The following is a 12,632-nucleotide window of genomic DNA, read 5'->3' as shown; positions in this document are numbered from 1 at the left end:
GAGGGCCTCCTTGCACTGATAAAGGTCAGCAATCCCTCTCCAAACAGAGTAGGTGAAGTCACTTTAATTCATTAAGCAGTTTTCAAGACCCTACTACTCTGAGTGGAACAGGGGAAGACTCATCTTTCCAAGTTCAAATCAGGCCCCAGATCCTCACTGGCTGTGTCACCCCGGACAAGTCACTTGACCCTGCTTGCCTCAGTTTCCCTATCTGTAAAGTGAGTGGAGAAGGAAATGGCAAGCCCTTCCAGCATCCTGGCCAAGAAAATCCCAAAAGGGATCACACAGAGTCAGTTGTGACTGAACCCCCACAAAAATATAAGTCCTAGGAAATACGCTGAGTGCTGGGACACAGCCAGCTCACACCGGGAGGAGGGAGAAGACAAAGCAAAGTAAAATGAAGTCATTTCATGGGTGGGTTCTAAGAACTGGAGGTAATGGGGGGAGGGGGAGAATGCCTCGTGGATGGGCCGGCACAAGAGCAGAGCCGTGAAGGCCACTGGGGGAGAAGAGGGAGCCCGCCGAGCCCTGCCCACTGTCTCCAGGATGGCAGAAGCAGGACTTCGGCCCAGGCATTCTGCTGGGCAGCCCGGCTACCTAGGACCGGCATCTTAAAATAAACCGATGCACAATCTGGAAGCTGGAAACTCCACCTGGGCTTGTCTGGCGGGTGAAGCTGCCCGGGATGAGTCTGGCCACTCCAGCAGATGCTGAGGTAGGCCTCGTTCACGCCGCCAGCAAGAACATGGCTGTTCTAGTGAAAGCGTGGAGAGGTGGTGGCCATTCTGCCTCAAGCTGGCAGATGAGGAGCTTTTCCCAAGTGAGTCTGGGTAAGGAATCCGCCTTCTCGCCCATCCCCACATCAGTGAAGGGAGGCCCCCTGCCTTGGCCCCAGGCCTCAAGGCCATGAGCCTCCACAGGCCTCTCGGCGCCTTTATACCCAATGGGACACTTAAGACAAGGGGGGCTGCCAGCTGCTTCCTCTGCCCCCAGTGCTCACTGCACAATGTGTGGGGGCAGAGGCTACCAACTGGCACAATCTGTCACGGTCACAAAATAAGGACACTTTGGGAGGTACCCCGAAGAAGAGCCACCCAACAGTTGGTGCCAATGTCCCCTTTCCGCACTGTGCCCGCAGCATGGCTCCTTCTGCCCCTTCCCCCCCCCGCTCATTGCCCACCCCTTTTGCCACCTGTCTGCCGGAGCTCCCGGATTACCTCAGATCCAAGCATGGCGAGCTCGAGCCCGTCTGCACCAAAAGCAGCTTGTCCTCCTTCAGGGCACATCTGGGGGAAACACAACACAGGCGCTGAGCCCCACGAGGGCGCGCCCCCAAGCCCCAGGGGAGGCTCCAACACCCCCGGGCCCACGCTGCCTCCATCTTGCCCACCCGCCTGCCCGCTGGGAGCCCCCGCAGGACAAGCTCACTCACTGGATGAGGGGGTCCATGGCCGCTATCCGCTCGGTCACAATCAGAGACTCGTTGTAGGTCACGTCGTTGAGGGCAGGTCCAGAATTACAGGCTAATATGACCTGGGGCGAAAAGGGCCACTGTCAGCACTCGAGCCAGCACTGGCCCAGAAAACGGGGCTACGGGGCTCCCGCTCCGGTGTGACGGGACGTTCAGGGACAAAGCTAAGCAGGCGAGAGCGCGTGTCCTCAGGTAGCCCCCAAGCCTAACACCGGGGAGCAGAAAGGCCCGGCGGCTGTCTGCCCCGTGAGGTGCTTAATCTGCTACGAAACAAAAAAGCCAGAGTGATCTCAGGCCCCTCCTAAGGCGGGGGTCTGCAGGCCCCCCCACTTGCCGCAAGGGGCCGACTCTTCCCACGCTAGGAGCCCCGGTCACCTCAGTCTCGGCAGCTAGACTCCTGGCAGGGAGTGACATGTCCCGGTCTGGCCAGAGAAAAGGTCCCGGTACTGGGCGGCACACACTCACCTCCGTTCCTCTAGAGAGTAGCTCCCTGACAAAGGGGAAGACTCCCAAAATGATGTCTATTCCACTGTTATCTGCGAAAATTAAGGCACATTTATGAGGGGGACCCTGCAAGACAAAACCAGGATGTTCAGTTTGGAACAGGAGCTTCTCGATTCAGCAATCGTCAGTGCAGAAGCAGAGTCCCCGAGGCAGAGGGGCCCCGGCGGTCCGGGGCTCTGGCAGGGGGGGTCCCTGCGGAGGGAGCAGCGCCAAGCGCAAGGGCTCTTCCTGACCTCGGACCGTAGCTCGCCTCTCGGCCTTGGCCCGGCCCTCCGAGGCCCCCTGCTCCTGCTGCAGGGCTGCACCCCCCACCCCAGGCCTCAGTGACAGGCAGAGGGACCCTGAGGCTTCTCGGTTCCCCCAATTCCGACTCTGCCTTCCCCACACTTTCACTATTCTGTGGACACCAATAAACACGGTCTCTGCCCCTCAGAGCTAAGGCTGGAAGGGGCATCCATAAAGTCCCTATGAAGGGCCTGGAAAGGGCTGGAGATACAAAAGAGGGAAGTAAACATTCTGCCGGGAGAGACGGCAGGTGTATCACCAGGCACGCGGGGGAGGATGAGGAGGAGGCTCATCGGCCGAGGGGCCTGGGAAAGGCCTCCTGCAGAAGGTGCATTGAACCCAGCCCTGAAGTAGTTAAAGGTCGCTGGGCTTTTATTGGAGAAACATTTAAAAAAAAAACCCTAACATGTGCATTGTACACGTGTGTTCACATACACAAGTCTGCACACTCACAGGCTCATTCTCATGTACACATGCAGGCACAATATCTACCTGCTCCCCCCCCCCAGAACAGACAGCCCCCATCCTGATCAGGCCTCTTCCTTCCCCGCCACCAGAGCCCAGGACATGTGAATGGGGCTTTCAGGGAGCCCATCATGGACCCCATTTGCAGCACTGGCAACGTCCAGGCCTCTGGTCTCCCCCAGGGCTCTTCCCTCACACTGCTGGGCCCAGCCCTTCTTCCCTCAAGCTCTATCAAAACAAAGTAAAAGAAGGGGGGGAGGGGGCAAAGAAGCCCAGCGGTCTGGGGAGACACCCTCCCAAGAGCGGAGCCACATGGAATCCCGGCTCCCCCTCAGGTCAGAGCACAAGGCCGGCGCTCACTCGGACAGGCTGGACAGTTGTGGACATACACCCACCTTGAGCCGCTGCAGCCACTCCCCATAGGAGTCTACCAGCCAGGGGCGCTCTAGAGCAAAGACAGAAGACGGTCCTGTTAGCAAGCCCTGCACCATCTGGGAGTCCTTCCGGGACAGGCAGGGGCATCTCCTCCACCCAGGGCCGCCTCAGAGACTTGGGGTGTTTCAGTGGGAAGAAGGGAAACTAAAGTGGGCAGAGGCCTCCCAGCTCACTCAAGACCTCCAGGCAGTGCTAGTGGTCAGCGGGCTGTCCCAGGCAGCGCTAGTGGTCAGCGGGTGGGGCAGCCCAGGCAGCACTAGCCATCAGTCAGTCAGTAGGTTATCCCAGTGAGCAATGACCCTCAGGACTTCCCAAGCAGTGCTGACCGATGGTCAGTGGGTTATCCCAGGCTCCTTACCCCCTGCCCTGGTCGGCCCTAGCCCAGCCATACCTTGCAGTTTCTTCTTGGCTTCTTCAAATCCAAACTGTGGTTCGGATTCCAGGACACTAGACAAAGAAAAAAAGCCATGACTAAGAAGTCTCCTAATCTGACTCGTTCTACATGGAGAGCGGGACTACAACGTAACAGCTGAACCACCAGACCCCCAGACTGTGGGGGGAGGGGAGGACATGAGGGATGACAGAGCCCATCTCCGGAGACTGCGCCAGAGGCTCTTGCTCCAGACCAACTCTGGGGGCTGGGAGACAACGAGGTTTCTCTAGCAACAGGGGACTCCCTTTTCCGGGGTGGGGGGAAGTAGCTGGAGACTAATGGGATGTCTCAGAGCTGCCCAATCCTCAATCACAGTCCACAACATGCAAAAGACATGCAGGGGACGCCGAGAACGTGGAAAACCAATGGCAGGGCTGGCCTGCATGTGCCCTCAGACAGTAGAGACTCCAAACATTAACTAGAGGAGAAAGGTTAGGAGTGGGGGCAGAAGGGTCTAACAGGGCAGAAAACACCAACATTGCTGGGTTGTAGGTTTCCTTCAAGCCCAACAGAAGTGGGGGGGGGGGAGGGGGAATGGTTACAAAGCTCAGATCATTCCCCACAGCACATTTAGAAAATGGGGGCAGGGCAGGGGCATTTCAAATCACGAGGAAATGTCATTAGTTTAAATCAGAGGCTTTTCTCTGGTTTTGTACAAACACAGAGTGATGGAAAGTTGTAATTCAGTACAGCTCCAAGTTGCTTTAGTAATTAAAAAGGGGTCGGATAAAAACAAAAATATTACGACGCATTCTAAACAAAGTAGAAATCAGTTCATTTTATGAGTTTCTCAGGATGCTCAATTACATGATCCTGGGGAACATTTTTAGAATGCTCTTTATTTTCTTATATTTTATTTATTTATTTATTTATTTATTTTTAAAAGAAAATCACTCAAGGTGAAGGCTTTACCAGGGGAATGGATTTTATTCTTAAAAAAAAAAAAAAAAAAATTTTTAAACCCTCTCCAACATCAGTGGGTTTCGTTCAGACAGTGGAGGCCTACGACTCGGGGAAGGGGGGGGAGAGGGGAAGGGGGAGATGAATTTGGGATGGCCAGGCGTGTGCTGAACTCCAAGTGTCTAAGAGTTCAGGAGAAAGCCTGAAAGCAGCCCCTCGGCCCACCACCAGCCAGGCTGGCTGGCTCTCCGTGCGGGCCACGTTGGCCCTGGCGCACCCATGGGCAGGGAGGGACCCAGGCCAGTTTAAAGCATGGCCTTGGGCTCGACAACCATTCCAGACACAGCAGCAGTGGGTGCACAGGGGTGGGAAGGGACAGTCACATTCACACCATTCAACTCAACTGGGGCCGGGGTCTCCGGATGGGGGAAAAAAAAACCAAAATGGGGTGGAAGGAAGGTGCTTAGAAACAGTGCCGTGAAACATTGAACACCTACTCTGAGACTGCTTTTGCTCCCCAGTCAAAGACATTCCCCGCAAGAAGTCCTTTCACCAGAGCAAACTGCCTCTCCTCCCAGCCTAATGAATCCAAAGATTTGATTACTCTTTGAAAACATTTTAACGCTATGCCATTTTCTTTCTGCTTTACCTGTAGAAAGATACGAGACATTGGATACACAGGTGAAGAAATCGCCTTTCCAGCAGCAGCCGTTCAGTTCCCAAGACCATTTCCAAGCCCTCAAGCATCTCCTCTAGGTCCGTGGTCTCTAGCGGACCAACAATCACCGTTATCGGACAGCGCTCGGCACAGAGGCAGACGCAACTATTCTCTGGGCCTCAGAGCAGCGCCAGGGACGGACCCTTCTAGCTCAAACACCGCTCCAGGGACAGCCCCCCTGCTCTGGCCACGACCAGGGCACTGGTCAATGGGGTGAGGGCAGGGGGACGGCCACCATCCAACCAGGTGTTTGTAACATGAGAAATCCGAATGGGAACAACGGGAAAACGCTAGGCCGGGAGTCACCTGGTCACTGGACCGTCCCAGGCTGGGTGCCCTGGGTCACCCCAAGCAGCGCCGAAGGGAAGGGGAGGGAGACAAGGCAGGCCAAAAGGCCTCCTCCCCAGGCTGCTCTGCTCCGCACCAGGACAGTCTGCCAGGGCCGGCAGCCGAGAGCCCCACCTGACCTTCTGCCCCTGAGAGACGGACTTGGGCCTCACGGACAGGGGAAACTGCCCAAAAGTTTGATCTTTCTGACCACGTGTGACCCCCCCAACCAGGAACACACCCTGCGCGTCTCATTTATTTATGCTACGTAGAAAGAGTCCTGACAGCAACTGCTGCAATGAGTCCAAAAAATGTCACTTGTCGAACCCCGATACTCAGCATTCTGAGGTCCAACACCTTTTCCAGCAGCTTAATCATCCCCAGCGAGAGGACGGACAGACTTGGGGATCCTGCCCAGCCCCCATTCGGGGCTGGCGGCACTGGGAGGATCTGGCCTCGGCTCCCTTCCTTCCCAGGAGGACACCCCAAAGGCCGCCTTTCTAAAGGCCCTGCTGGCCCCGCGGTTGCTGGAGGAGCGCCATTTCTCTGAGGGAGATCCAGGCGCCTTCCTCCACTTGCCTTGTTCTGGGGATCTGAAGGGGTGCTTGGGTAACTCCATATTCCCCAATAGAGCCAGAAGCCTGGTCTCACCTACGGATCCTGCTGAGCTCTAGCTGGCTCGCTCTCTCCTCTCTCTCCGCCCTCCTCCCTCCCCCCTACCTGGTCATCTTGGGTGTAAGAGTACCCCACACGATACCTCTACGTGATCTATAGGGGAAATCACCGTGGCGCCTTCAATCCACAGCCTTTCAGCAGACACTGCCAACAGAGAGGGCCAACTTAGTTTGGGGGGGAGGGTATGGACACCCTCATGAGCAGCTGCTTAGTCACTGGGGCCAGTCACCACAGAGCTAATGTTTTCTTGCCACTGATCAGAAGCTGGTGACGGACAAGACGGCCCCTTGTCTCTCACGCTTTCCCAGCCTTGCACGTGACCCAGCTCCCTTCACAATCCAAATCAGGCAAAACTGAGGAAACCGAAGCGAAAGGCTGCAGACTTACATTTCTGTCCACTCTGGAAGAAAAACAGGACTTACTTGTGAATAGGGGTCTGGGAAGTTGAATTCGTTCAAACAGTGCTCCCTTGTTTCTAACAGGCTCCTCACTGTTAAGGTTCCATAGGCACTAAGGGAAAGACCGAGAGAGAGAGGGGGGGGGGGGGGTCAGCGCTGCTGGGAGGAGGGGGATAGGGCAGCCTGGACCGGAGCCCACCAGATGAAGACGATCAGACTCGCCCATCTTTGTGTCCCACCGCCTGGAAGGAGGGAACTTAGGGGAACTGTGGGGATTATGTAATTTGGATAAAAACAAACGCTCATCTCCAAGGCAGAGAGACGTAGCCAGGATGACCACCAGGACAACCCCAGCCCTTGTCTGCCCAGAGATCCCCAGCCCAAGCCCCTCCAGCAGCCTGCTCCTGGGACCATCAGGGCCACCACCCTGAGAAGGCGACAGCCACATCCTCCCTGAGGCTCCACTTTCCACACAAACCGCCCTTCTCTGCACCCTTTCCTTTCTAGGGTGTCTTCTCTATTAGGATGAAAGCTCCTTGAGGGCGGGGGCTGCACATTTCTTCCTGTATTTCTATTCCTGGGCACTTAATACAGGGGCGGACACTTATACAAAGCGCTAAGATTTACTTATTTGACCCTCACAACAACTTGGAGGAGAAGGGATAAGTGCTCCTTCTTTCCCCATTTTACTGAGGAGAAAACTGAGGCAGGCAGGATTTCACAGCTTGCTCAGGGTCAGAGGCCAGTCACTGTCCAAGGCCATGTCCGAGCTAAGGCTTGCTGACCCCAGTGCCGGGCAGCACTGCAAGGCCCAGGGGCCTCCGGGCAGGGTCTGAACAACAAAATGGCAACAACCGCACCGGCCTCTTGGTTCAGAAGTGGTTATGGGGGAGAATATGGAAACTGTGGGGACCTCCCAAGACGGGGGCGAGCACAGCGGAGCTGCTCATTCTCTTCCTTTCAAAGGGAGAGAGAGACCAACGACTGCAAGATGCACCTTACAGGAAAAGGGTTCACAGCCACTTTCCAAGCGCCAGTCACAATCTATAGTCTGGGCTCTTCCATGGACGCCCGAGGCCCATCAGCCGCCTGGGGTCACCGAGCCAGGAAGGCCAGAGCACCGAAAACCACTGAGATGTAGGAGCAGGAGAGCCTGAGACCTAGAGAGGGCAAGGGACATGCGGGACAGGAAAGTGACCTTGTCTTCTTCTATCAGGGCCAAGGGGGCAGCGCACGTGGAGGGGAGGGGAGGGGATGTGCGAGGGACTCACAACGGCTGATGTCTCAGCGTCTGCAGCTTGTTCCAGTACTTCTGCCGGAATTTCTCGGCACGTTCTGCCGCGTCCATGGCATCCGGCTGGCTGGCTATGGCCCGGTGCACGACCTAGCAGAGACAGAGCAAAGCTGTTTCAAAACGAGAAGGCACTTGTGCCCTGGGCTCAAAGTGGCCGCTTGCAAGAGGAGGCCCGGAACAGTCCCAGGGGGCCCAGGGACCCTGAGAACCAGAGCTCCGGTGAGCGCACAGTGAACGACACGGAAGCATCACTACCCAATTACTGGGGACAGAGAAGGCCGGACTTGAGTGGTTAGCCAAACAGTGACTTTTCTCTTCTTTCTATTCTGTTACAAACCAGAGAAGGAGGGAGGAGCACATTGGTAAATGTGGATGATGTTGAAACAAAAGATCAGCAAAATTTTAAAAATTTACTACAAGGAATGCCCCCTGGACAAGGGGAAAGGGACAGGGCTTTACTCAAAACTGAATGGTAGAAAAGTAAAATGTATCAATTAAAAACAATTCCATTTTTCTAGTTTCCCTGCCCACTCAGAAGCCCCTGTCATACAAACGCATGCTGCAGAAGCAAGCCGCCAAGATGACCTCTCTGGAGGGAGAACAAGAAGAGGGGCGAGGAGCCAGGACCAGGTGGCTGCCCCTGAGGAGGGCGGGGAGTCACCTGGCCCAGGGGAACTCTGCCCTCAGAAGGGCCACAGTCCATGGGTGATGTACACCGAGGGATGGCTATGGGGAGTTAATGAATACAAAGTCCTAGCTCAGGTACTGCAGCACTGAGGGATCTCAACTCCCTTCTCCAAGCCTCATGTCCTCAGCTGTGAAATGTGGGAATCAGGCTCGGTGACTGGATGATTCTCCGAGGGCCCCTGGGCTTCTCTCATCACGAGGAGAGGAAGAATGGAGGCCGACTTGTAGGCATTCTGCAATAACTCACTCCAGGCCCAAGTTCAAATCCAGTCTTCCACACTGACCAGGCCTGCTGGCAAATCCCTTGCCTGGGCTGCTTCACAAGCACCTGCCTCGAGGGGTTATCGTGAGGATCAGAAGAGAGCCACACAGCACACGGCCAGTGCATACAGTAGGCACTAGATAAATGCTTATTCCCCCCTCTTCCCTCCATGCATGATCCATTTCCACCAGGGGCTCTAGAAAGCTCTAGCCAATCAGGAGCAGCAGTTCCTTGCCAATTCCAGGGACCTACTTCCTGCAGGGCCCAAGGAGACGGCCAAAGTAGGCCCCACCTCAGGGGTAGATGAAGAGCAGGACCGAAGATTCCCATGGAGAAGCTCTTGTCGCTACCAGAATGGCGACTCCCTGAGGCAGAGGCTGCTTCCTTTTTTTCCCTGTGGATTCTCAACCCTGGCACAGAGCCTGGCACACAGAAGTAACTTCACTCAGTTGGCAATTACCCAGCTGACCCATGTCCCTGTCTTCACCCACCTTCACCAGCTCTCCCTTCTGACCAAAGGTCCCCTGCTGGGCAGACACTGTCAGAATGGAGGAACTATAACCGAGGGTGGGCTCGTTAGCCCAACAGGAAGCCAGCTGGAGCTCAGTTTCCCCCTTGGTGACACGCACTAGCTAATACATCTACTTCCCTTCAAAAATCTCTTCTCATCTATGAGACCGAGACCAATGTTTTCTAGATGTAGAACGTTTACCAAGAAACACCCTTGTTTTGCCTCTACCTCCCTCTGCAATCTATTTTAGGTTCTACTATTCACCACCAGGAAAGTTATAGCAAAGAATTCAAACCATCAGAAAAACACCTGCTGAAAGGAAATGATGCTTTGGAAAACAACAAACCACACAGAGGTCCAAGGAACCCACTTCCTAAGAGTCCTTGGCCATCTTCATTCTCTTCTCCCAACACACAATAGCTCAAAAGCATTTATTTATTTAAGATATTTAATTTTCTGAACACTTACCCCATCAAGAGCTTCCTCAAAGCAGGTAAGCCAGTATTTCCGGGCCATGGCATCATCCGTAAGGTCAACCGTATCAGGGATGTAGGAAGATGGATCCAGGAGAAGAGGCAGATTAACCAATGGTCTTTCTAACCGATCCATTTCCAACAAATCAAACTGCAGAGAAAAGAGAAGAGCCCCCCCGCCCCCATGAGGTCACTTAGTGTTTCAGAAGCCCAAACCTCCTTTTTATAGTTTTAAAATTATTTTCCACAGAAGACAAGTTGAATTTTTCATCCTTATTTTGTGCCACAGTAAGAAAACTATATTCCAACTTCTTGTCACCAACCCAAAACTTTCTTCCATCTCTTCTCATGTATATTTTTTCCTTCTTATATATTTTGTACCCATCTATTTATTTCTATTATGTATTCTCTATTTAAGAGTCGGGTCCTGTTTTCTATTTATTTTTATGGTTTCTACAGCCAGTAGTTAAGCTAACTCAACCCCTGATGGGTCCTTATAAATGCTTTCTCTTGTTCCAGAGAAAGAAAGGACTTAAAGGCTGCCTGGGATATGTTTTCCTAATAGAACTCACTCCTCTGGGAACCCATTGGCCCGTGTTTCTCAGAATGAGGGGAACTAGCAGGCTTCTCCCCAGGCTGCATCTGAGAGCGCACAGCTACAGGACCCATTTCTCCTTCTGCTTGAGGGAAAGAGGAATGGGTCAAGTGCTCAGTGCAGGATAAGGCAATGAGAACTTCCCAAAAAAGGGGAACTTGGGTTTCATATAACCTGATTTGGAAACGTGACTAATTCATTAGAGGAAGGGCTATTAAGCTTTCAAGTTAATGACAAAGAATAATTGCATTATGAGCATGTAAGACGGGAACAGTGCATGGAACAGTAAAGTATAATATGGATAATTTCAATTATACTAAATTAAAAAGGGTTTTGTACAAATAAAAAACATAGCCAAGATCAGAAGGAAAGCAGAAAACTGGGAGGGAAAATTTCTCAACAGTTTCTCAGATAAAGATCTCATATCTCAAATATATAAAGAACTCTGTTAAATCTTTAGGAATACAAGTCATTCTCCAATTGATAAATGGCCAAAGGATATGAAGTCAGTTTTCCAAAAATGAAATCAAAACAATTTATAGTTATATGAAAAACTGTTCTAAATCATGATTAGGGAAATGCAAATTAAAATAACCTTGAGATAGCATTTTACACCTATCAAACTAGCTAAAATGACAGAAGGGAAAGTGACAAATGTTGGAGGGGATATAGAAAAACTAGGACACTAATTGTGAACTGATCCAACCATTGTAGAAAACAATCTATAATCATGCCCAAAGGGTTATTAAAGTAGTGATTCTCTTTGACCCAGCAATATTTACTAGATTTTTTCCAAAAGTAATTAGGGAAAAAGGAAAAGAATGTATATGTTCTAAAATATTTATAGTAGCTCTCTGAGTAGTAGCAAAGAATTGGAAATTGCAGGGATGCCCATCAACTGGGGAATGGCTGAAAAGCTAGGGTATATGATTGTGACAGAATACTACTAGGCTCTTAGAAATGAGGAGCTTGATCATCTTGGAAAAACATGAATAGACTTGCACAAAACAATGAATAGAAAAAGGAGCAAAACCAGGAGAACATAGTGTACAAACAACAATATTGTTTTGTCTTGTTTTCTTTTGCTTTTTTTGCTGAGGCAATTGGGATCCTGAGGCCCAGGATCATACAGCTAGGAAGTATTTAGTGTCTGAGGCCAGGTCCTCCTGACTTCAGGGCTGGTGCTCTATCCCCTGTACCAAGTAGCTGCCCCACAACAATATTATTTTTAAGAATAACTGAGCAACTAAATCATTGACTATTATAAATACCCTGATTAACTACAAAGAACCTATGAATGCTACCTGCATCCAAAGAACTAATAGAATTGTGGTTTTTTAATGATTTTACATATGTATTTAAGTATATATGTACATGTGTTTTTATATTATATATATACACATACACACACACATACATATACATACATAAGTATATATGTGTATAAATATATATGTTTGTGTGTATGTGTGTGCGTGTGTGTGTGTATGTGTATGAAATAAAATTTGTGTCTAACAGAAGCCATTTCAGGGGAAAGGGAGAAAAAAGAAAAAAGTTACATAACATTATATTTCAAAATAGCAAGTTGTACATAATTTGCAGTTTCATGTATAATCATCTTTTTTAATAATGTGATTAAAAAATGCTTGGTTTCAGTTTTTACAAGTTCAGAATGAAATAAAATAAAAGACGAAGTACTTTGCATTGTTTCTCCAAAGACTCTCCATAGGAATGCCAATAAGCAAGAACTCTAGTTGATATTCAGATTATAATAATTTCTCCCACTAAGATCGTAGCTATCCTGGAGAAAACAGAGGTGAGCCTAGGGCTCTGGATGGCTTTATCAGCACAGCATAAGCCGAGAAACAAAATTTTTGTCCAAGAATTGGCCCGGTTAGATGTGAATTACCCAAGAAACTGAGATCTGCTGAGATCGGGAGCAGGAGAACTCGATTATTTATTGGTGTGATCACACTTCCCTCTCATTTTCTGATTCTGAGCAGGGGTCCCTAAACTGCTGAAAGGAGTCTATTAGTCTGGATTTCACAGGGTGGTGAAATCAATCAATCACCAATCTCTGAAATAATTAAGTGATTTACTTTAGTTCTTTAATCTAGTCAATCCTGAGAATGCCCTCTGACACCCTGGAATCATCCAATAATTGCTTCTTTGTTAAAGGTGAAAGACCTTCACAGGCAA

At 51.0% G+C, this 12,632-nt stretch overlaps 1 protein-coding gene across 1 annotated transcript in view; it reads right to left on the bottom strand.

Moving 5' to 3' along the window:
- Positions 1 to 12,632, bottom strand: part of PANK4 (pantothenate kinase 4 (inactive)) — a 37,306-nt gene that overhangs the window by 837 nt on the left and 23,837 nt on the right. The window contains exons 10-18 of the mRNA XM_031962990.1: positions 9,834 to 9,989; positions 7,883 to 7,995; positions 6,636 to 6,723; positions 4,991 to 5,142; positions 3,552 to 3,607; positions 3,121 to 3,170; positions 1,937 to 2,041; positions 1,433 to 1,533; positions 1,218 to 1,286 (exon numbers count right to left, since the gene is read on the bottom strand). Coding sequence (XP_031818850.1) covers positions 1,218 to 1,286; positions 1,433 to 1,533; positions 1,937 to 2,041; positions 3,121 to 3,170; positions 3,552 to 3,607; positions 4,991 to 5,142; positions 6,636 to 6,723; positions 7,883 to 7,995; positions 9,834 to 9,989 — 890 coding nt within the window. The remainder of the gene's footprint in view (positions 1 to 1,217; positions 1,287 to 1,432; positions 1,534 to 1,936; positions 2,042 to 3,120; positions 3,171 to 3,551; positions 3,608 to 4,990; positions 5,143 to 6,635; positions 6,724 to 7,882; positions 7,996 to 9,833; positions 9,990 to 12,632) is intronic.

This window comes from Sarcophilus harrisii, chromosome 3 (genome assembly GCF_902635505.1).
Source record: "Sarcophilus harrisii chromosome 3, mSarHar1.11, whole genome shotgun sequence".
Lineage (NCBI taxonomy): Eukaryota > Metazoa > Chordata > Mammalia > Dasyuromorphia > Dasyuridae > Sarcophilus > Sarcophilus harrisii.
This window is presented reverse-complemented; position numbering and strand designations above follow the sequence as displayed.